General features: G+C 32.5%; 2 protein-coding genes across 2 annotated transcripts; both read right to left on the reverse strand.

The window, feature by feature from the left end:
• Positions 1 to 15,752: 15,752 nt before the first annotated feature.
• Positions 15,753 to 17,724, reverse strand: LOC131075724 (GDSL esterase/lipase At2g04570). Its single transcript, XM_058012597.2, has 5 exons — positions 17,360 to 17,724; positions 16,939 to 17,069; positions 16,565 to 16,804; positions 16,216 to 16,474; positions 15,753 to 16,099 (listed from the first exon to the last, which is right to left on the reverse strand). The coding sequence occupies exons 1-5, from the start codon at positions 17,625 to 17,627 to the stop codon at positions 15,906 to 15,908; spliced, it is 1,092 nt and encodes a 363-aa protein (XP_057868580.2). The 5' UTR covers positions 17,628 to 17,724; the 3' UTR covers positions 15,753 to 15,905.
• Positions 17,725 to 21,621: 3,897 nt separating this feature from the next.
• Positions 21,622 to 23,649, reverse strand: LOC131050463 (GDSL esterase/lipase At4g26790). The gene is made up of 5 exons (XM_057984647.2): positions 23,256 to 23,649; positions 22,815 to 22,945; positions 22,441 to 22,680; positions 22,092 to 22,350; positions 21,622 to 21,975 (listed from the first exon to the last, which is right to left on the reverse strand). Exons 1-5 carry the CDS (start codon positions 23,521 to 23,523, stop codon positions 21,782 to 21,784), a joined length of 1,092 nt encoding a protein of 363 aa, XP_057840630.2. The 5' UTR covers positions 23,524 to 23,649; the 3' UTR covers positions 21,622 to 21,781.
• Between the last annotated feature and the right edge of the window lie 1,860 nt (positions 23,650 to 25,509).

Raw genomic sequence — 25,509 nt, forward strand, 5'->3', positions numbered from 1 at the left:
GAACTATGTTCGTCATGCGTCATTTTTACCCATGGTGAAAATGGGTTTGGAGTTTTCTAGGAATTGGATATCCAAAATAATTAGATATCTGATTGCTACAACAAGTTTTTATTGTTTACCAACATCATGTATGCATTTTTTTCATATTCCTTCATTTTTTATCATTCATTTGTATTTTTTTAATTTTTTTTACATTTTTTAGTTATAAATTAGGTTTTTTATTTGAAATACACTATGTCATTTAAAATCTATCAATTATATAGATTTTCAACTTCAATCAGGTAATATGGCTGACAACAATGAAAACCCACAACTGCCAAACTCTTTGCTACCAACCCCCCCCCCCCAATTCATGATTTAATTGGTCAAAATTTGGATCAACTGAGGAGCATTTTTTAAGGTGTATAGTAGGATCCCTCATTCATCCCCGATGATAGCCACATTACAATCACTAATCTCTAATGTAGAAACCCTCACCATGAGGCACAATGTTGTTCTTTTGTGGCAAGATTCTATGAGAGAAAAATATATGGATGGGTTGTCTTATAACAAGGTGAAGAACCTTGAAATATCAAATGTTGATATAGTAAACTTATTTGTTAATCCTCACACTAGATAATGTGTTGATGTTAAGAAACCAAAACTTGCCATAAAATGGTGTGTAAATGATGATATCTAAGATAACCTTTTGGGATCGTTGGTGGATGGTTTTTGATAGACCACCCAAAAAAAATCTCTATGTGCCATTTTATTTCATTAATAAATTATATACCAAGCTTGTGTTAGCTAAGCATGTCAACTACTTTGACATGAAACATTTCCAAGGCATGAGTAAAGGTATGCCCCAAGATAGACCTAGGGTAGTTAAAGTAGTACAAGGCTCATATATCCTCCCTCGCATTGCTTGCCCACCTCCAGTACAACCTCCAAATATTATTATAGAGGAAATGTAATAAACTATATTAGCTCTTCACTCTTTGAGTCACCTTTTGGTTTCTCAGATTGTGGCACTAGCTCAACCACATGACCTTGATGGTGGTGGTGGATTGGGTGGGGTTGACACATCCTCCTCGGGTCCACATATTTGTGTGCCACATACTTGCACTATGTGCAAGAACATATGCTTAGGTCTTGTTGGAAAAATTGTTGATCATCCCATTGACACATCTAATTATGGATTCCATGTTATGGCTAGTCGACTAGATGAGTCGACATGGATTGGATCATACTCTGAGGAGTCCTCTTATGCTAGAGATGAGGAGGTTCATGGATCGCACACTAACAATATAGTGGTAAGACTTAACTTGTAATTTCATAGTGCATTTTATTTTAAAAGAGTCTTTATAAGAGATAGTATTAAGTTGTAATATTTATATACATGGTCTATTTCATAGTTAATGTCCGAGGAGGATGTGACATAGGTCTAGGATGTCACCCTCTCAACCATTTCATTTGGCCATTGCAACTACACAGTATATATTTTTGCACTTAATCATTTATGTTTTTTTATTGTATACATGCTTGTCATTTAAATTGTGATTAATTAAATTATATGTTAACTAGCTTACATGTTTATCTTATTTTACTCTTCTAGGAAACATCTAGTGTGAGTGAGTTACACCTCTATCCAGACTATGGAAGCACAATGACAAATAAGTGAAAGGTAATTGAATGCAAATTGGATTGAATTAAGAGTTTAAAGAACTTATAAAGATTATACATGTCTACATAGTTTCACATACAGGAAATTCTTGGTTTCACATCCTTGTTGACTACTTCCACAATACCTAAAGAAGCACCAAAAGAGATGCCACAGGTATGTGTTTATTTTATTTTTTGTTTAGTAAATATGTTCCTATCATCGACAATTATATTCTAACTTGTATAAATTTTATGTTTCTAAACATATATAGGTTGTGTTGAAGATGTTAGTGACATCCCTTCTCTACTACAGGCATATACTAGGATTCCTGATTGTCCTAGGAGAAGATGTAGACTTGAGGTAATCAAGAATTCAATTTTAGAGTTCAATTATAGTTCAATGTATATTGATTTTGATGTTAATTTTTTTTATTGTAAATTATATAATATAACTAATATCAATTGTGGTTTAATTTTTTCTTTTGCAAGAACCCTAAGAGCCAAAGAGTTCTTTGATGAGGACTGATTTGGTTGATTAATTAGTAGGTTAGGATGTGATAGAGACATTTTGGGATTCATATGTGGTTTTTTGGCATGTATATTTTGTATAGATTTCGAGATGGCATATGCCACATTTATAAAACTTTGTTTGAGTTGGCATTTATGCCATTTTTGTATATGGACATACACAATTATTCGATAATTTGATATATATATAAGTTGAGATTCAATATAATTTGTTCCTCATGTGCATGTCTTCATTATTTGAAACTTAAATCTTTAATTTAACAATAGACAATGGTTAAATAATAAACAATAGCATGTTATATTATATAATCTTGAGATTTGATATAATTTGTACAAAATCTTAAATGTTAAATTTGGTTATGTTGGGCAACTTCACCAAATGTAATGAACATATTAGCATTATTATTAACCATAACGTGGATGATTAGTAATGACAAATGAAAAGGAAAAAAATTGGATTTGATTTCATGTTCTACCTCTTATGCACTTTGACATATTTGAGCCAAAATGTTTCATTATTTATGTGGATGTAATAAGTATGATTAATTATACTTAGTAATGATGGAGGAAAAGTCAATGTGAAATTTCAAAAGTCATTGTGGGTGCAAACTATATGTGCCAAAAAATCTGGTTAGATAGTTTTATCCTAGGGATACTCATGTTTTACCTCCCAACTCCCTTGAATGCTTAGTGTCATACCCTAGCAGTATTGTCCCTTAAGTGTCGTAAGTGCAAAAATATGTCAAATTTTGATAGGATATTTCTCAGAATTTGTGGCACTTGGAAATGATTCGTTTAAACATATAGGGTGACGTGAGGTGTCTCTACAATAGCCTATCTCCGATTTTCTAGATTTGTATTGGTTTTCCTAGGGCAGAAATTTGTTTGTTGACACAAAATTTGTCAAAGGCATTCAATGAAAAGTTGCAACAAAGCCTATTTCTCATTTTGTTCATTGTGGGTATGAACCGTTAGTTCCAAAAATGTCTAGTTAGGTGGTTTTACCCTAGTGATACTCCTAGTTTTCTTCCCAAATCGCCTAAACACTCACTACCATACCCTAGCAGTGTTGTCCCTTAAGTGCCCCAAGTACAAAAAAGTATCAAACTTTGACGAGATGTTTCCTAGAATCTATGGGACTTGTGAATGATCCATATAAACCTACATGGTCATGTGATGCCCCTCTATAATAAATTGTCTTTGATTTTTAAGATTTGGAGCAGTTTTCTTAGGGCAACAATTTTTTTGTTGATGCAAAAAATGTCAAAGGCATTCAATGAAAAGTTGCAATGGAGCCTAATTCTCATTTTGTTCATCATGGGTGCAAACCATAGGTTCTAACATGTCTGGTTAGGTAGGTTTACCCTAGGCATGATCCTATTTTGTATCCCAACTCGCCTGAACATTCAGTGTCATACCCTAGTAGCATTGTCCCTTAAGTCCATACGTGAAAAAACTTTTAAACTTTGACAAGTTGTTCCTCAGAGTCTATGGCACTTACAAATGATCTATCTAAACCTATAGGGTCATGTGAGGCCCCTTCATAATAACTTGTCTTGAATTTTCAATATTGGAGAGGTTTTCCTAGGGCAACAATTTTTCTATTAATGTGCCACATAAATCGTTAGAGGAATTCAATGAAAAGTTGCAACGAAGTCTAATTATCATTTTTTTTGTCATGGGCACAAAGTATCAATGCAAACATGTCCGGTTCAACCATGCCCAGCTTCGAAAAAGATCCAAATATGAGGTACACCTCTCTTTGCATGCATTCTACTCAAGAAATAAAATGTACAAGCATTCTTGAATTGAACTGTGTAGTTATTCGACCAAATGAGATTTCAGTCCATTGCAATATCTTTTTCTTGCAAGAACTCAAAAAAATTCTTGAAACAATGTTGCACATACTGAGCAGAGTGAGATCTATCATTACTCATATAAAAGTGATAATCCCTAATTATCTTCTTGTCCTCTTTTGTACTATCAGGGGCATGTCTATATTTTATGTGGAAAAAATAGCAATATGAATGGAATTGTAATACTAAGCTTGTACCTCAATTTGTGGTTGCAATGTGTAGTTTTTTCCAATCGAGCATTAATATAATAGTGCCAATCGGGAAAAAGTTCTTACATATGATAAATTGTTGATTCAACCACTAAGACTTATGGGTATGCCTTGCATACTTGTAGAAAATATTTTCCTTCAAATTTGAAATAAAATTATTAAAACTAATTTCTCTAGAGACCAACTCACATCTAGAACCTCCACCTTCACTCTTCAAAGTATATTTGAACATCTCATATCTCTTTTTCTCAACAATATTCTTTTCAAATTCATGTTTTCTACCCTCATGAATTTAACACGAAACAAACTTTGACAAGTCACCACATTGTGAGTACTTCTCATTTAAACAATTATTTCTATAAAAAAAGAAGCCATCATTGACAGAGCAATACCACACAAGGGTTCTTGAAGGCCTTGAAATTGGAATTTCTCTTTCTTCAACACAAGGATCTTTATTTCTAATGTAATTTGGTGATGCATAACATTCACTTGGTTCAACATTTTCACCTTCAATGTCAATTCCAAAATTTTCACTTTCAATTTCAACATTTTCATATTCAATTTGATGTTGAACATTTTGAGTAATAATTCCCACATTTTCATTTATAAATTCAATATCGATCTAGGAGTATACACAGAAAGTCTTATAGGTCTAGGATTAGACTACACAACTGCATAAGATCACTTGGATCCAACATACCATTGCCTTTACTCAATAGATAAGAAAACTGATCATAAGGTGGTCTATCCTTTGACTTTATCAACTCATCATTCATCATTCAATATATATATATATATAAATATTAAATACAAGTTATAAGGATTTCTTAACTCTTTCATAATCTTCTAATGCCTATTCGACCTCATTTGAAGCCTACTAAAGAGGAAAGGTCAACAAGTTAGGAACAACCTCGAACCTTGGAATTATCCCTCCTAGACCCTACCCCAATTGACTTGAGGTCACATGTGCATCCTTCACCCAAGGACTGCCTACGTTTCCACTTTCAAATGGGTCAAAGTCATACTTATTTCTCCATACAAGATATCTCAAGGAGACCTACACATAGGTTCCCTACGTTTATCACATTGACTTAGACCTAGGCTTATTACTCAACACAAAGTTACCTAGGTTCACATAGCACATAAAAAATTATTTCCATTTAAAATTATTATAATATGTTCAATAAAGAGTTCTTATGCTGAAGGGGCCAATTGATGTCTTGTAGTCATATAAAATCCTTTACTACAATATCTAATAGCAGTTCAAAATTTTAAAAATATTTTAGTAAACAAGGAGGCTAAAATGACATCAAGGAACTTAATTCACTATTTTCATTGCAATGGATTAACTCAAATGGTCCATATTTATAGGCATTTTGATGTCCTCTCCATTTAACACTACATCTAATATTTTGCCATATCACAAGTGTCTAAAATATCATAGGTCTTAAAACATAAGTTCATCCCCACCTTAACCGTGATTCCTACACAACAATACCATCATCAAGCACAACCATAATACCCTTCCTTAGTTCTCATTGTATATTTCTTATCAAGATAGTGGTACTCAAGAGGTCAATAAACATCACATAAACCAATGTAATCTTAATATCAAAATTAGACAAATAATGCAAGGGTCTCCATAAGGCTTCTTGATGTAGGAGCATCCCCGGTTCACATGAATCTTGCATCAACCAAAAACATTTTCTTTTCTATTTTGCTTTATATTTGCAGTTTTAGTTTGCCTTTCCGTGTGTCCCAATTTTGGCTCACTCGATCCGGTGGAGTTGGATTCTACTTGAAGACTTGATCATCTTTCTTTCTTTTAGACCACATCACATTTGGATAACTTTTCGACAAGATATCGCTACTGGTTTCCATGATAGTTTCTTGTTACCGATTGCTTGAGACCTATTTTGGTGATCTACGTTGATTTTGATGTTCCTTGGCATGTGGCTGATCTTCTATCTTTCATCCTTTGGATTTTATGAAGGAATCTCTTGGAAGAGGTCGACCTTTGTTATTTTCATGTTAGTTCTTGTTCTTTGGGTTTTGATTCCTTTTAAGTTCTGGGCCAACTGAATCCTTTGGATCAATATATATATCTGTAATTATGCTTTAGAATGTAATCAATGGAGAATCAATCAGAGAATCAGATAACTATACTATACATAGAAGATAGATCTTTTGATTCAAGGTCCCGGTTGTGACCTATTCTACTAGGCCTGTGTGCCGATATGTTGTAACCTGGTTGTTACCTGTTGGATGTAATCAAATTTCATACAATAAATCAATCTATTTGCATTACCTCCATCATATCTTTGTGTTTTTGTTGTGTTTACTCTTGCTGGTCGGTCCGGATTTATCTCTTTGAGGTCCCTCCTCACCGGTGATTGCTTCAAGTGGTATCAGAGTGAAGTTTCATTCAGAGGTTGTGTGTCCTAAATTTCTTGTTGTAGGGTGGCAGATTGTGGATCTGACCTGTAATTATAGAGGACTAGCCTGAATCGATGGCGCAAAGAGGAACTAAGAATGGTGGAGCACGTGGGAATGCAAACCCTACTATGATGGAGATGTTGTGAGGAATAGCATCCTAGTTAAAAAACATGGAGATAGGCTAGAGAAGAGGCCGACACATTGAAGATGTAAGTGAAGATGAAGGAGAAGAGGCCAACACATTGAAGATGTAAGTGAAGATGAAGGAGAAGAAGCCCTGACAAAACAAGTAAAACTACTGATAGTTGATCCAGATGAAGAAAATATTTTAAGGGTTTTGAGTAGGGTGAACACTAAACCTCATTTTACCCCACCAGAATATAATGGGAAGTTAGATTTAGATGAATTGATGGATTGGATCTCAGATATGGAGAAGTATTTTAATTTTGATAAAACTCTAGAAGAGAGGAAGGTGAAATATGCTTGTACCCGGTTGAAAGGTCATGCATCTCTTTGGTGGGAGAATTTGCAAGTTGACAAATGGAGAAAAGGTAACGAGAATATTAAGACATGGGATAGGATGATTGCTAAGTTGAAATCAAAGTTTGTGTCGATGAATTATCACTTAGTTGATTTATTTCGGAAGTTACAGAATCTGAGATAGAAGGAATCTAGTGTGAAGGAGTACACTGAAGCATTTTACAAGTTGAACATCAAATCCAAACATGTTCATGATGAAGTTACCAAAATTGCAAGATATTTGAACGAATTGTGGATGTCTATACAAGATGAACTAAGTATGATCAAATTGGAGAGTGTTGAAGAGGATTACCATTATGCCCTAAAGGTTGAAGAGAAATTGAACAAAAGACATGAGCAAAGACAGAGAGGTAGAGGTGGAAGGTTTATCGGAGGAAGATTTCAAAGAAGAAAAGGATATATCGGAGGAAGAGGAACCAGTATAGATTAGAACAAGGATAAGGAAGTGAGCAAAGAAGGTAATTCATACCAGAAGGATGATAGAAATTTCTATCAGAGGAGAGAACTAGATGGTTACCGAAATGAGAACTTTGAAAGACAAGACAGGAGGACATTAAGAGGAACCCTCTTTAATTGTGGAGGAGAAGGACACTGTGTATTCGAATGTAAGAAGACAGAGGCTATCAAAAGAGAAGCAGTGGTGGAAGAAAACCCCATTGGATTAGACAACAAACTGGAAGATGGATAATTGCTGATGATGAGGAAAGCTTTGTGTCATACCAGAGGAGATGAAGAGCCCTTGCAGAGGAAGAATCTATTCAAGACCAGATGTAAGGAATTCGGTAAGTGTTGCAAAGTTGTTATTGATATTGGTAGTTTAGATAATCTTGTTTCAGAAGAGATGGTGAATAAGTTAAAATTGGAGAGATTGAAACACCCCAAGCCTTATTAGATAGCATGGATTCAGGATGAACATAAGTTGTTAGTAAGTGAGCGATGTTTGGTGAAATTGAAAATGAGGAATTATCATGATGAAGTTTTGTGTGATATTATGCCTATGAATATTTGTCATCTTTTGTTGGGTAGACCTTGGTAGTTTGATAGACAGGCAATACATGATGTAAGGAAGAATACATACACTATTGTGGCCAATGGGATGAAACAAACCTTGTTACCTTTGGAAGAACCTTTCAAGAATGGAGTCTGTATGAATGTCAGAATCTATTTAGTAGATGGAAGGAAATTCATGGATGGATTGAGACATGAGAATGTGTGTTTTTCCTTAATTCCTAAGAAAACTAATAGACTTGATCCGAAAGGAGAACACCCAGAAGAGATAAGAGATTTGTTGATAGAATATGAGTACATCATTTCAGATAATGTACTTGATGGATTGCCACCTATAAGAAGTATTAGTCATTGCATGGACTTGGTTCCTAGAGCTAGATTTCCTTACAAAGTTGCACACTAGTTGACATCGAAAGAGAATAAAGAACTGAATAGACAAGTGCACGAGCTTTTGATGAAAGGTTTGATCAGGGAGAGTTTGAGCCCTTGTGTAGTACCAATAGCATTAGCACCTAAGAAGAATGGAGAATGGAGGATGTGTACTAATTCAAGAGAAATAAACAAGATCATAGTGAGATACTCGTTTCCTTTTCCTAGAATGGATGACATAATGGATTGTTTGAGTGGAGCCAAATAATTTACAAATATAGATTTGAAGAGTGGATATCATCAGATTAGGATCAGAGAAGGTGATGAGTGGAAGACAAAATGTAAGGCAAATGAAGGACTAAATGAATGGTTGGTTATGGATTTTGGATTGACTAATGCATTGATTACTTTCATGAGGTTGATGAATGAGGTATTGAAGAAATTATTAGGTAAGTTTGTTATTGTTTATTTGGATGACATTTTAATTTTCAGTAAGACGAAAGAGGAGCATTTGTTGTAGTTAAGACAAGTTTTGCAGAGGTTGAGAGAATAAAAGTTTCGGATCAATATCAAGAAGCAAACTTTCATGAAGGATGAATTAGTCTATTTAGGATTTGTGATATTTTAGGATGGTTTGAAGATGGACCCAAAGAAAGTGAAAGGCATTGTTGAGTGGCCTACACCAAAAAAGCATTGGAGAGGTAAGATCATTTCATGGATTGGCTAGTTTTTACCAGAAGTTTATCAGAAATTTAAATTTAGTTTGTAACCCTATAACTGAGACCATGAGAGGAGATTGGAAGGAATTCAAGTGGACCACCAGAGCAAACAAAAGTGTTGAGCTGCTGAAGTAGAAAGTGACTGAGTAGCCTATGATAACTTTATTAGATTTCAATAAGGTATTTCAAGTGGATTGTGATGCAAGTGGAACAACTATAGGAGTAGTCTTGAGTCAAGAAGGGAGAGCAGTAACCTATTTTAGTGAGAAATTGAATGATGCCTAGAAGAGATATTCAGTATATGATCAAGAATTTTATGCAATAGTTCAAGCCTTGAAGAAATAGAGACACTACTTGTTGCCTAAGGATTTTGTGTTGTATACACATCATCAAGATTTGCAATATTTGAACAGTTAGAGTAAGTTGAATCAAAGACATATGAGATGAGTAGAATTCTTGTAGATTTACACCTCTGTGTTGAAGCATAGAAGTGGAAAATCTAACAAATTTGCTGATGCATTGAGTAGGCGAAGGAATTTGCTGACAAAGATGAGAGTGATAGTATTAGGCTTTGAATTTTTGAAGACCTTGTATGATCAAGACTCGTATTTTACAAAACCTTGGAATGCATGTAGAGAATCGGTTATGGTAGATTGAAGCAAATGGTTGGATTACTTCATTCAGGATGAAATGTTATTTAGGGGATTTCAGTTGTGTATACCTAAGAGTTCCATGAGAGAGAACCTGATAAAGGAGAAAGATAGTGGAGGACTAGCCGAACATTTTGGCATTGACAAAATAGTTGCATTAGTGAGTGAGCATTACTTTTGGCCCCAAACTCATAAGGATGTTAAGAGATATGTGCAGAGTTGTAGAGTTTGTCAAGTTACAAAAGGTAGTAGTCAGAATGTGGGATTGTATAAACCTTTGGTAGTACCAATAAGACCTTGGGAGGATATAAGAATGGATTTTATAATTGGATTACCTAAAACACCAAGAGGAAATGATTCTATATTTGTGGTAGTGGATAAATTTTTGAAGATGGTTCATTTCATACCTTGTAAGAAGACATCTGATGATTGCATGTACCAAACCTATTTTTCAAGGAAGTGGTGAGATTGCATGGATTACCTAAGTGCATAGTTTCAGATAGAGACACTAAGTTTGTTGGCTAGTTTTTTAGAACACTTTGGAAGAAGATGAAGACAGATTTGAAGTTTAGTTCTACTTTTCATCCATAGACTGATGGATAGACAAAATTTGCTAATCGAAGTTTGGGAAACTTGTTGAGATGTTTAGTGGGAGATAAAACCAGACGTTGGGATTTGATCCTTGCACAAGAAGAGTTTGCCTACAATAATTTGGTGAATAGAAGTACCAGAAAACACCTTTTGAGATTGTTACCAGAGTGCACCATAGAGGTATAGCAGAATTAAGAGACATTAGCGGTGAAGACAAAAAGAGTTCAGAAGTAGAAGATTTTGCAGATCACATGGCAGCATTGCATATTTAGGTTAAACAACATTTGGAAGACATTAACAACAAATATAAGGAGAAGGAAGATGAGAAGAGGAGACATAAGGAATTTGAAGTTGGAACTTATAATAAGTTGCAGATGAAGAATTTTGGACCCTATAAGATTTTGAGGAAGTTCAGTTATGGAAATGCATATAAAGTGGAGCTACCAGATAGTCTAAGTATTTCACCTATATTCAACATTGCAGATCTTCATGAGTACCATGAAATAAAATTCAGTAAGGACAATGTTGCAAACTTGGAGAAGCAATTGCCCTGGAAGGAACAAGATCAGATTGAAGAGATTTTGGATAGTAGGATTGGGCGTAGTACCCAGAGCAGTAAGTATAAGGAATATCTTGTGAAGTGGAAGGACATACCAGTTGAGGATTAATCTTGGATTTATCTGACAGAGGTAGACCACCTTGGTTTCCCTTTGACCCTAGCAAAGTTAGAGGCTCACTTTTTCAATAACCTTGGATGTCTGATGCAAGAGAATCCTTTGTTCACAACAATCTTGCATTAACCAAAAACATTTTCCTTTCTATTTGCAGTTTCAATTTTCCTTTCTCTGTGTCCCAATTTTGGCTCACCGGATCCTATGGAGTTGGATTCTACTTGAAGACTTGATCATCTTTCTTTCTTTCAGACTACATCGCACTTGGATCACTTTTCGATAAGATATCGCTACCAGTTTCCATGATAGTTTCTTGTTACTAGTTGTTCCTTTGTTATCAATTGCCTGAGACCTATTATGGTGATCTTTCAGAACCCATTTTGAAGATTGCGGAGCCTTGGACGTTGATTTCAATTTTCCTTAGCGTGTGGCCGACCTTCTACGTTTCATCCTTTGGATTTTCTAGAGGAATCTCTTGGCAGAGGCTGACCTTTATTATTTTCATGTTATGTCTTATTCTTCAAGCTTTGATCCCTTTTGGGCCGACTGAATCCTTTGGATCGATATATATATTTGTAATTATTCTTTAGAATGTAATCAATGGAGAATCAATCAAAGAATCAAATAACTAGACTGTACATAGAAGATAGATATTTTGATTCAAGGTCCCGGTTGTGACCTATTCTACTAGGCCTGTGTGTTGGTATGTTGTGACCCGGTTGTTACCAGTTGGATGTAATCAAATTTCATGCAATAAATCAATGTGTCTTCATTACCTCCATCATATCTTTGTATGTTTGTTGTGTTTACTCTTGTTGGTCATCCTAGATTGATCTCTTTGAGGTCCCTCCTCACCCGTGCCTGTTTCACTTCTAGTTTGGTCCCACTTTAGTATGGTTCAATAGTATCATGCATCACAATAATATATGACATCATCCTAACCAAATAGCATAAAATTCTTTTGAACCTTGAAATACATATATCAATATTTACAAACTTTCATTAAGAATGATCAATATTTGAGTCCTATAGTCCTAAGACAATGAGAAATATCATGGGCTCCTCATATCTTCATGTAAAGGTATACACTTCACAATATTAGGGGTGATGATATTCTTAATTTCCTAGTTAAAAAGTTTCTTAACCATGATTGATAGCTAAGACATCCTTATGATAATAGTAATATCGTATTTGTCAAATCATCTTCATGTAACAAGATCACATCCAATGATAATAATAATATCCTAATCCTGTAATTTCATTCATCCTTTGGTCCAACTTTGTATTATTGTTTTAGTATAGTTTCTTGTTTGTATAATATTCACAATATCCACTTACATTTTATGATGATCTTGATGATTAGCAATAAGATATTAGAAAATAATAAAAATATTACAAATTATGTTTCTTAACCCAATCTCAACTACACCACTACATTAAAGAGATTGTTTTCTTATTTAAATAATGTGATATTCCAATGCAAATATATAGATTTGGTTATATTAACAAGGTCCTTATCAACCCTTTCATAACATGTAATTTATATAATTACTAAATATAGGTATCTCATGTTTTTTAAACTTATCCACTAGTCTTGTACTTTAGACTTAATGAATAAAACCTTGCATCATATACTATGGTCATAGTCTTCAATATCATTATCTTCAAGATAAATACACCACATAAAATGAGTGCATTATCCAACTATAGGAAGAAATATGATGTTAGTTATAAACTTGTTTTGTCCCCATCGGTATTTAAGTTATGCTCAAGATAGTGTGAATAATATATTTGTAGGATCATCGTAATGGAGATTTACTCAATAATTTGGTAAGGATCGTCATCACAAGGATCATATGGGCTTTCCAAAAGTAGAGATAATCATGCTTCCCTTAATACAAGGCCTTTCTATGAAAATTTAGTTGCTATATTCTGAATTATACACTAAGATGTTTCAACATGTTATATAGTCTACAATAGGATAATACCAAATTTACAAACATTATAGTAGCCTCCTTATTACCATCTTAAATAGACATGCAATGAACATTTACAATACAAATAAAAAATAATAATTATATGATCTAAATATTTAGCTAACCCAAAATTATTGAAGATCTCTTATGTGGGTAGTACCTATGGTGACATGACATATAGGTTGCTAACAAAATATCATTAATAAATGAATTCATAAATGGGAGAAAATATATAATGCATCATTGAGACAAATCCAAACTAAATCGATCCATTCCTTTCTTTTTTGAAAAAGTGAATAAATTAGAATTAAGTATTGTCTTAGAAAAGTGAAGCATTGGTGAACGAATACTCATCTCTTGATGAAAATATTTATGATGTAGGTGCGAAAATCTTCTACCTATACTTCCAAACATTTCTAAAGCCTTTTCTTACTATGTTTTCATGTATGTCTATTTGGGTAGCTACAATTCCTTCCACTCACCTGGTAGGTGACTTCTCCTTCCCTTCCTCTTTGTTTTTACCTCTTCTCTCATGGTGCATGGTCTTTTCCTCCCCAAAATAGTGTCATTTTCCCCTTCTTCATCGTAACCTTCATCCTCCTCACATCCAAGCTTCCTCTTCCTTTCTTTGCATACCCCTCTCTTCCATTCATGTTCCCTTTATCAATGTATCCACTACTCTTCTCCCTTGTGCTCTTTCTTTATTTCTATCTTCTTCTTATATGGATGCTTATGTCATTGATCTTTTTCACTGAACATTTTCCTTAACCTTTCCATGAGCTCACATAGGCTACCATTCCATCACAAGTAGGGAGTTCACAAATAATAGCTATATGTGGTTTATCTTTGTATGCCTACCAATCAACTTTGGTAGAAAGTTTCTAAGCCTTGTAAACAAATTGATTTTGCAATCCCAACATACTTGGGAAATACATTTCTTTGAAGATTTTGTTTTCTCAATCTATCGTATCCACGATTCCATAATCACCTTTCTATTTCCTTGGTAAATCACCAATGACCCATTTGTCTCTTGATCCATCCTTCTCTTTTGCATTGCCTCTAGATCATCCCCTCTCCTTCCCTTCCACAATCCATGCTCTTCCTTCTCAAGTCATTTTCTATATTCTCCCTTTCATCCAAACTTGTATCGCTTATTATGGAGGGGTCATGAAATTTTAAGAGCTACCACACCCTCTTTTCTTTTCCATGAGATTTGTCATATGGAATGACATAAAAGAAATGAACAACATGCCTCATTAATGGTTGGCCATCCCCTACATACATACACCCCTCTCCTCATAATTACAAGTCATCTCCTAATGTAATATCTTCCTCTCTTTTGACTAAATATCTATGTGCTTAAATGGAGAACAAGGCCTCTTAAAGACAGTGCCAGCGAGCATCATTTACGTTTGGTCTTCCATTTCATTAAATGATCAGTTGATGTAGGGATGTGACAAAGACACAAAGTATTTTTTATAATCATATCTTATTATAATTTAAAAGAATTGAGTTAGTAACCTAACCACACAAAGGTAGTAACATCATGCCACTACTTGCATTCAAGAACTATATACTTTAAATTCACTATACATGATATATCCCTAACCTTAGAATTATTGCTCAAAACATCATCCAAAATGACGCTAGCTACTTATACCTTCCAATGAATTAGAAGTTCCATAATTTTTAGTTCCTACTGAAGGATTATTTATGCATCCATTTATATGCAAATTACCTTTTTAGTTAACCAATAGCATGAGAGAATGTAAAAAATGTTATGTACAATTCTATAGTTCTATTATTTGTACATATTTGAATGATTTGAAAAAAATGCTTTTTTATTTTCCTATTGACTTATTTTCCAAACAGTCATTCATAGAAAAGAATTCTACTTTTATAGTTGACCAATAGCATCAAAGAATTAAGAAAAGGTGATATGCAATTAAAAAAATCTAAGAAGATATGCATAAACCTTATCATCTTATTCAATGCAAGCAAGTACATAGGTAGATAGACCCAATTGAATTCACACATTTGTTTTAACAATGTTGATGAATATGGACAAATCTAATCACTTTGAATACATAGTATAGTCATGAATATGAATATTACTATATACTCAATTAAATATGAATAACATTGAAGTGATATTAGAACCATATCATATATGTTTAATTATTTTTTAATTGTTTCTAATACATTTAGTTCATTGAATCAAATGTCAACAATATTAAATGCTTGTTGAATAACTTTGGTTTATTGACATTTATAGGATTACTTATGCATCCGTTGGATGTAATTTATTTTTTTGGTTGATCAATATTATAACAGAATTTTTAAATATAAGATGATGTACAACTCTAATTCTAATATTTGAACATGTTTTAATGATTTAAGAAAAAAAAAAAATCTACTACCAAATTTATTTATTTTTTAGTTTCTCTAAAAGAAATTAATATGCTCAATGTTCTTGCATTTATTTTACTCTATTAGTTGTCACTACTATATTTATATTTATAACGATTTGAATGTATTTCTATTCGTCAATTTTTTTTCCCTTTGCTATTAAATATTTTAAATAATCCAAATTATTACAACAATAATAAGAACTTGAGGCAAATGCATCTCTGGTTAAAAATGAATGACCCGAATTATTTCCAAGGAGAACCTTATCATATGCAATTGCAATTAAAATTATAATCCTAAGTTTAGAGAAGTTGAGGAATATTTGTGGTGAGAAATACATTAGAAATGAATTGATATGCCTTCTGAGTAAGGTGGAGGGCATCAAAGAAGAGATATTTGGAAGCATCAGGGCATGTAAAGGGATTCAATTCATTGCATAGGAAGTTATATTCTACTAGGCCCGTCCCACAGCAACCTCTTGCAACCACCTCGAAACCTGGCATACAATATAGCATTGCAAGATTAGACATAATTGTATTTGTGTATTGATATGGTAAAACATCTAAGCATAATGACATTTGTATTGTGATTAATCACGAGAATGCAAAATACCATATCTTCTAGGATTTGCAATGAACTCGGAAACCAGACTGTTATAATCGAGAGAAGCAATTTGAAGGCTAGGAAAAGCAGGTTTGAGTCCATCAATCATGGCATTTAATCCTGAATTGAATCCAGATACAGCCTCGTTTATCTCTTGATCACATGCACCCCTGTTCCGAAGGCTTGTAAGGGTTCTCTCTACTGGTGCACATCCTAATGGTGGAAGATTAATCAAAGCAATTCTAGTGACACCCAGATTATACAATTCCTGCAAAATTCAGACCCACAAATCAGAATTCACTGCAATTATGACTGGAAACTACTAAATTCAAAGAGTAGAGACAAGTTATAACCATGCCTTGATATAAACTGTGTATTGATTCAAGAGGAAATCTGTATATTCTTGAACGGTGAATTCGAGTCGGCGAGTTGGGATTACTAGTAGGAAGTAGCTGTAACCCCAGTCATTGGACCCTATTGTAATGAAAAATATTGCCTTTCTGATTATGTTGGTGGCCTCTTCTTCTCCCACTAATCCTACTATTTTCTTTTTATACTCTTTAAAACACTCAATTTGTTTCCAAAATGGTATCGCCTCCTGCATTAAACAAATTCATCTTATAAGAATAGAGTAGGAAAAAGCTGATAAGATGCGTGCATAAGTTTCACATCTATTGTCCTACAAATGTATTATGGTCATGTGAAACATAAGAATATGTTAGATTTGCCTACATTTATTAGGTCAGTGAGATTGTCTAAGCCTGAACCAGCAGATGCAAAGCTGACACCAGTTAGCAAGTCTTGGGCTTTGAGGTTTGGGTCCAATGATGGGGGCAACAATTCCTTGATTCCAAGTCCTTCAGCTGTAATGAAATGTTAGAATTATAGATATCATGAAATCTGAAAATGGGTGATGAAAAATCAAATCAAAGTAAATAAACAACAATCTTTCATCTAATAATACCAATTTTTACTCCACAAACAACAAAAATTCTAACATGATAACAAGATCAAATTATTTCTCTTCTGAAATGCATTTATGAGCTAAGACTGACCACAAGCTCTCCAGTGCAACAAACAACGAATAGCTAGAGCTTTCAAAATTATTGGCAAGTTATAAGAAAAACATGCAGTTATGGAATATATAGGTTACCAAAGTAGTCAGACATGAGCTTTCCATTGGAGAACCTTCCTGTGGGAATGCGATCTATGAAATCTCTTCCGTATGGAGGAAAATTCGACTTGCTTGTTGTAATAATAAAATCATTATTCCCTGTATCTCCAAAGGAGTCTCCAAACACAAAAACAGCAGGCACTTTCTGTCCTCCAACAAACAAAATGTAATCATATTGCTGTGCTATTATGACTATCAAACTGAAAAATACAGATAACAAAACGAGAGATTCTGGCCTTGATTTCATTATTATTTTAAGTGCAACACTTTTTTTTTAGTAAGGCATGAATGAGAAGCTTCCACAAGGTTTCATATTTATAGTTTGTCATTCATCTAATTTGAGGTATATTTTTGGTGGGGTTGATAATACATTTAAATGGCAGCAACTCGCCAGCCTTTAAACAGCACACACTAAGCGTTGAGTGTGGGCCTCTTAAATTACAACGCATTTTTCGTTTCCGTGAGAACATCGGAAATTGTGAAACGTGGATGCAGAAAAAATGTCAGAAAAACTTCCGTAGCCTCCACGCCACAAACTTTCGTAGCCAATTTGCATTCATGTTTTTTTTTAAAGGACTATGTAACGTATTACCAGGGTCAATATTATTATTTTTATCATATGCAGAGATATTAACTGATTTTTAGTTGAAGAATATTCAGTTGTTGTATTATATTTATTATATTAAAATATATTTATTTTATTTTTTTAATTTTTTTTAAATTTAACAATTGTTAATATATAGATTCTATTAGATTTCCACAATCTATGATCATGATAAACAGTTTCTAAGTTTCTTGGTTTCTTTCTGAATTGTGGAAAACTGATTACTTCAATCTTCTGAATTTGATTATTTGCAAGTTTTAATCATTGACTTTCCTATTAAATTTAATTTTTTATTCATTTTTTTTGGTTATTTATAATTTTTTTCAAAATTATATATTAGACTTAAAATTAAACATTTTAAATTATTAATTTTTTATTTAAATATTTATAAATTTAAATATATAATTTAAATTAAGTTTGTTTTACAATTATTACTTAAATTTAAGATTACCTAAAAATATAATGGATAAAATTTTATTATATTTAAAAATAATATAAAATAGACAATGTGAACATAAAACACAACTAAAATTTCAAAAATTGCATTTTAATATATATTAAAATAAAAAAGAGAATAACTTAATATTATTATAAGCTAAGAATTACCAAATATATTTATATGTAATAGAAATAATATTATTAACATTTGCAATCTTTCATATATATGTATATGTATATAATTTTTAAAATAAATATTATTTAAATATAATAAAACATAAATTAAATATATGGATTTATTATTTTTTTAATAAGTAATATTTTATTATTAAAAATATATCTATATGTTCTGATTTGATATTTACCATAATTTTCAATTTAGAATTACATATCTATTAAAATTAATGTTTCTTTTCTAAATAATAATATTTAGTCATTGTTTATTTATTTAAAATTATTATATATTTAATTATGTATACTAATATTTATTTTTGTTTTTTTTATATGATTATTCTTTTAAGATGATAAGTACAAAAAGCACTGCCATGTCTTTTCAAAAATTTGGCTAGCATTTTCAATTATTTTTTAGTTTTCCTTTAAATTCTTTTGATACAAGTGAATGTTTTAATTTCCAAAAAAAAGCAAAAAATAATTTTAACTTGAACCTATTATTTCTTTAGAGACATGTTACATTCATATTTTATTATTTTAATCATTTATTTTTCATTAAATTAAATTTTTTAAAGGTGAATAAATAAATGAAGGATATATGTATATAATCATATAATTGAAAGATTTGAATGTCTAACCTCTATATCCTTATCACTCTCCTTATATCTCTCTACGTCTCACCATCTCCCTCCCTATCCCATATCTATCTCACTATATCTATCTCTAACTCTATCATTCTATGTCACAATCTCTCTCTTTCTCTCTATCTCATATCTGTTTGTATCTATTTGCCTCTCTAGCTCTAGCTCTCCATTTCTTTCTCCCATCTTTCTTTCTATATCTATCTCAATATCTCTCCATCTCTCTTTGCCCCTATATCTCTACCTCTCTTCCTCTCTCTATATATTACTTTCTATATCTATCTTTATCTTTTTATCTCTCCCTATCTCATTCTCTTCCTCTCTCCCTCTATATATTACCTCTTCAATCTATATCTATCCCCCTCTTCTCTCTCTCTCTCTTTATCTCTCCATCTCCTTCTCTCCATATCCCTCTCCTTCTCCATATGAATCTCAATCTCCATCTCTATGTTCAAGTCTCTATCTTTATCATGTTACCCCTCTATATCTTCCACTACTTCTCTCTCTCCTTATTGTAAACATTATATGACCCTACTAGTAATGGAGCTTGATAATACTCCCAATTCAAAGGTTTTGTTATGTTCCCAATTCAAAGGTTTTATTTCAATCATGTTTGTATCCATGAAAGTGGATGCATAATTGAATTGGATCTATCACTTCTCTATTAAGACTTTTGTTAAATTGCGTGCCAATTTTCCTCATGCATTACATAAATGTATGAAAAAAGTAAAGCAATTTAAAAAAAAAATTGACCTCCACACCTATTCGGCATACCCATTGTACACCAAGGTGCAATTGCTAGTATGTGTGTGTGTGCACACGCACATAGGCAAAAGTATATGTATATAATTTTTAATGTAAATTTTATTTAAATATAATAAAACATAAATTAAATATATCGATTTATTTATTTTTTTAATAATTAAGTATATATATATATATATATATATATTATACAATCTACTTTAAAAATTATATACTATACCTAAAATTAAGTATCTTAAATTATTAGTTTTTTATTTTAATATTTTTAAATTTAAATATATATTATCTAAATTAATTTTGTTTCACATATTTTTAAAATTTAAGATTATCTAAATAAATAAAAATGAACAAAATTTAATTATATTTGAAAATAATATAAAACAGACAACGTGAACATAAAAACTTAAAAAATATTTAGTAAGTATGAAAAGTCATTTATTTAATGGTGTATGCTTTGGATTCGATTGTTATTTAATGAGAAGAATACACTATAAATTGATTCCAAAAGCATACACCATAAGTTAATTATCTAACAATCCTTGTTGCGCGACAATCTTGTATCATTCTCATTGTCACAAGGGGAGAGTGATGTTAAAAGCAAGCTTGAGAGAATCCCCAACTTAGTGATGTGTGGAGCCTCACAATCTATTTATGTTGCTTCCAGAATGAGTAGTTGTCATAAAGCTGCTTTATGTAATTTGTCATTGAAAAATATTCATAAGATCATGTTATCCTAGGTGGCATTCTAGAAGATATTAGGACATGCATCATTATTTAATATTTTCTTTAGGTATTTTTCTTTATAAATTACACATTTAATAATTGCATCAAGGGTAGTTGTCATCCTACCTCCTCACCTTGCCTATATAAGAAAGACTCAATTGTACATTATATCATATCAATTGCATCAATTTCATATCTCATTGAGTGTTTCAATCTCATCTTCATGCATTCTCATGTTCAAACCTTCTCTTGTGGAAGGCATGTTTCTTGGTTGATCCTTTGAAGTATGAACAACTTCATTATAAGTTCTTGACCATTCCAACATTTAAAAGGTCAGCCCACAATGACCAGTCCCACTTTTTGGCTATATTAAGATAGTGAAATTAATATTTTTTAGATATCTTCATTTTTTGACACCTATAACACCTAAACCATTAATAATTTAAAAATGATACAAACTATTTATTTGTAAGATTTTATGTGTAGATTATATATATATATATATATATATATATATATATATATATATATATATATATATATATATATATATATATATATATATATAATTGAATAGATCCTCCATGACACCAAAAAATCATTATAGAAGATCATCCATCGCTAAATGATGAATCCACATCACTACCAAAGGTCCAATTAAATTATGATGCTAAGCTATAAATGGCATCATGATAATAATATAATAAATAAAGACTATCAATGGTCCACATGCACTAAACTATAACACCAGAATCTAGAGAGGATCAATTGGAACAAAGGTATCTAAACCCAAGAGATAAACCACCAGTTGCAATCAAGAATCAATCGAATATCACTAGAAATGCATGCACATAAACAAACATGTTGTGATAAATCTCCATGCATACAAAGAACCTGTGTAACACCATTTATAGAATTATTATTTTTAACTAAGCCAAATTATTACAACAATAATAAGAACTTCAGGCAAATGCATCTCTGGTTAAAAATGAATGACACTAATTATTTCCATGGAGAATCTTATCATATGCAATTGCAATTAAAATTATAATCCTAAGTTTAGAGAAGTTGAGGAATATCTGTGGTGAGAAATACATTAGAAATGAATTGATATGCCTTCTGAGTAAGGTGGACGGCATCAAAGAAGAGATATTTGGAAGCATCAGGGCATGTAAAGGGATTCAATTCATTGCATAGGAAGCTATATTCTACTAGGCCTGTCCCGCAGCAACCCCTTGCAACCACCTCGAAACCTGGCATGCAATATAGCATTGCAAGATTAGACATAATTCTACCTGTATATTGGTATAGTAAAACATCTAAGCATAATGACATTTGTATTGTGATTAATCACGAGAATGCAAAATACCATATCTTCGAGGATTTGCAATGAACTCGGAAACCAGACTGTTATAATCGAGAGAAGCAATTTGAAGGCTAGGAAAAGCAGGTTTGAGTCCATCAATCATGGCATTTAATCCTGAATTGAATCCAGATACAGCCTCGTTTATCTCTTGATCACATGCACCCCTGTTCCGAAGGCTTGTCACCGTTCTCTCTCCTGGTGCACATCCTAATGGTGGAACATTAATCAAAGCAATTCTAGTGACACCCAGATTGTATAATTCCTGCAAAATTCAGACCTACAAATCAGAATTCCCTGCAATTATGATTGGAAACCACTAAATACAAAGAGTAGAGACAAGTTATAACCATGCCTTGATATAAACTGTGTATTGATTCAAGAGGAAATCTGTATACTCTTGAACAGTGAATTCGAGTCGGCGAGTTGGGATTACTAGTAGGAAGTAGCTGAAACCCCAGTCATTGGAGCCTATTGTAATGAAAAATATTGCCTTTCTGATTATGTTGGTGGCCTCTTCTTCTCCCACGAATCCTGCTATTTTCTTTTTATACTCTTTAAAACACTCAATTTGTTTCCAAAATGGTATCGCCTCCTGCATTATACAAATCCATCTTATAAGAATAGAGTAGGAAAAAGCTGACAAGATGCGTGCATAAGTTTCACATCTATTGTCCTACAAATGTATTAAGGTCATGTGAAACATAAGAATATGTTATATTTGCCTACATTTATTAGGTCAGTGAGATTGTCTAAGCCTGAACCAGCAGATGCAAAGCTGACACCAGTTAGCAAGTCTTGGGCATTCAGGTTTGGGTCCAAAGATGGGGGCAATAGTTCCTTGATTCCAAGTCCTTCAGCTGTAATGAAATGGTAGAACTATACATGTCATGAAATCTGAAAATGGGTGATGAAAAATCAAATCAAAGTAAATAAACAACAATCTTTCAACTAATGATACCAGCTTTACTTCGCAAAAATCAAAATGTCTGACATGATAAATTCTTGCAGGATCAAATTATTTCTCTTCTCAAATGGTATATACAATTCACATTTATGAGCTGAGACTGACCACAAGTTCTTCAGTGCAACAAACAAAGAATAGCTAAAGCTTTCAAAATTATTGTCAAGTGATAAGAAAAACATGCAGTTATGGAATATATAGGTTACCAAAGTAGTCAGACAGGAGCTTTCCATTGGAGAACCTTCCTGTGGGAATGCGATCTATGAAATCTCTTCCGTATGGAGGAAAATTCGACTTGCTTGTTGTAATAATAAAATCATTATTCCCTGTATCTCCAAAGGAGTCTCCAAACACAAAAACAGCAGGCACTTTCTGTCCTTCAACAAACAAAATGTAATCACATTCCTGAGCTATTATGATGATCAAACTGAAAAATACAGAGAACAAAACGAGAGATTCTGCCCTTGATCTCATTATTATTTTATGTGCAATCTTTGAATCGTAGTATAAAATTTAACTCAACACTGTTTCGAGGTAAACTAGCATGAAGGAGATAAGCTTCCACAAGGTTTCCTTTTGTATAGTTTGTCATTCACCAAACCAGAGTTGCATTTCTGGTGGGGTTGGTGACAAATTTAAGTGACAGCCTTAAACAGCACACATTAAGCGTTGAGGCTTACTGTTACAACGCATTTTCCTTTAATGTGAGAACGTGGATACATTAAAAATGTCAGAAAAACTTCCGTAGCCTCCACGCCACATACTTTCGTAGCCTCCACGCCACAAACTTTCGTAGCCAACTTGCATTCAAGTTTTTTATTTAAAGGACTGAATATTGAAAAAATTATTTAGCGTAATATAAGGGTCAATATTATTATTTTTATGATATGGAGAGATATTAACCAATTTTTTTATTAACTGACTTTTGGTTTAAGAATGTTAAGTTGTTGTATTTAATTTATTATATTAAATATAAGTTTTGAAATTTTTTTAATTTGTTGTATTTAATTAATTATTTTAAAATATAAGTTTTGAATTTCTTTTATTTTTTAAATTTAACAATTGTTAATATATCAATTTTATTAGATTTTCACAATCCATGATCATGATAAATAGTTTCTGGATTTGATTGTGTGCAAGTTTTAATTATCAACATTTCCGATCAAATTTAATTATCTTTATTCGTTTTTTATTTATTTATAATTTTATGAATATTTTATAGTTTTTTTATATACAATCTATTTTAAAAATTATATATTATACCTAAAATCAAGTATTTTAAATTATTAGTTTTTTAATTCTAATATTTATAAATTTAAATATATATTATCCAAATTAAGTTTGTTTCACAATTATTTCTTAAATTTAGAATTATCTAAAAATAAAATAGGTTAAATTTTATTATATTTAAAAATAATATAAAACATACAATATGAACATAAAAGAATAAGAACAATGTTGGGAATCCCTCCACTGGGCAAAAGAATCCAATCAAAATGGGGCAATGTTGTTGATAGATTTTGAAAAGGCATACGACGGGATAGAATGGAATTTCATCTTGAGGATGCTAGAAAGTCTTGGCCTCCCTCTTTTCTTTTGCAAGATGGTGCAAATGTTACTAAGGGGCGTTTCAGCTTGTGTGGAAATCAATGGTAGAATATCTGATGTTTTTAGTTTATCTAGATCCATTAGGCAAGGGCGTCCACTTGCCCTTGCCCTGTTTGTCATAGTAGCAAATGCCTTGCACTACCTTCTTAGAAATTGCTCCCTTTCCACCAGAGTATTGGGGATGAAGTTGCCTAATAATTTGGAACTCTTGAATGTTCAATTTGCTGATGACACAACCATTGTTCTGGATTTATTTGAGAATAATTTGGAATCACTAATGATGAAGCTCTCGATTTTTTGTAAGGCCTCAGGGAGAAAAATTTCCCTCCCTAAGTCTATAATGTTGAGTTGGCAATCTCACCCTCCTCCTTGGTTTGCTAAATACTCCATCTTCTGGGGTAGCCCAAAACACCAAGTGAGATACCTTGGCATCCCTTTTGCTGTTAGCCCCAACCTGAAGAAGATGTGGGAGTGGGTTAAGTTTAAGATTGATAAGAAGCTTAGGAAGTGGAACACACATTATCTATCTATGGCTGATAGATTTCAAATATGCCAAAAGGTACTTTCCTCATACAATATCTTCTACTCATCTACATGGTTGTTCAGTAACTATCAATTTTCTTTTATTTGGAAACTTATTAGAGATTTCCTATGGTCTGATGGAAAGGGAGCAAGAAAAAGGCATGTAGTCAAATGGAACTAGTGCATTATGAGTAAACACAAAGGTGGCATTGGACTAAAGGACATAAAAACTCAAGATATTGCCTTAGCTTGTAAATGGATCTTCAAAGCCCTAAAAGGTGATGAACCATAGAAAGTCCTCATAAGATATTACATTACAAAATATGTCCC

The sequence above is a fragment of the Cryptomeria japonica genome, chromosome 1 (assembly GCF_030272615.1).
Source record: "Cryptomeria japonica chromosome 1, Sugi_1.0, whole genome shotgun sequence".
NCBI classification, from domain to species: domain Eukaryota; kingdom Viridiplantae; phylum Streptophyta; class Pinopsida; order Cupressales; family Cupressaceae; genus Cryptomeria; species Cryptomeria japonica.

What these genes read in the sequence shown, in the direction of transcription:
- LOC131075724 (XM_058012597.2), bottom strand. Translation starts at nt 17,627, where the DNA reads ATGAAATCAAGGCCAGAATCTCTCGTTTTGTTATCTGTATTTTTCAGT. An exon ending in GCTCATGTCTGACTACTTTG is followed by an intron (nt 17,070 to 17,359) that starts GTAACCTATATA and finishes ATTTCATTACAG; the next exon opens with CTGAAGGACTTGGAATCAAG. An exon ending in AATACACAGTTTATATCAAG is followed by an intron (nt 16,475 to 16,564) that starts GCATGGTTATAA and finishes TGAATTTTGCAG; the next exon opens with GAATTGTATAATCTGGGTGT.
- LOC131050463 (XM_057984647.2), bottom strand. Translation starts at nt 23,523, where the DNA reads ATGAGATCAAGGGCAGAATCTCTCGTTTTGTTCTCTGTATTTTTCAGT. An exon ending in AATACACAGTTTATATCAAG is followed by an intron (nt 22,351 to 22,440) that starts GCATGGTTATAA and finishes TGAATTTTGCAG; the next exon opens with GAATTATACAATCTGGGTGT. An exon ending in TGCAAATCCTCGAAGATATG is followed by an intron (nt 21,976 to 22,091) that starts GTATTTTGCATT and finishes ATTGCATGCCAG; the next exon opens with GTTTCGAGGTGGTTGCAAGG.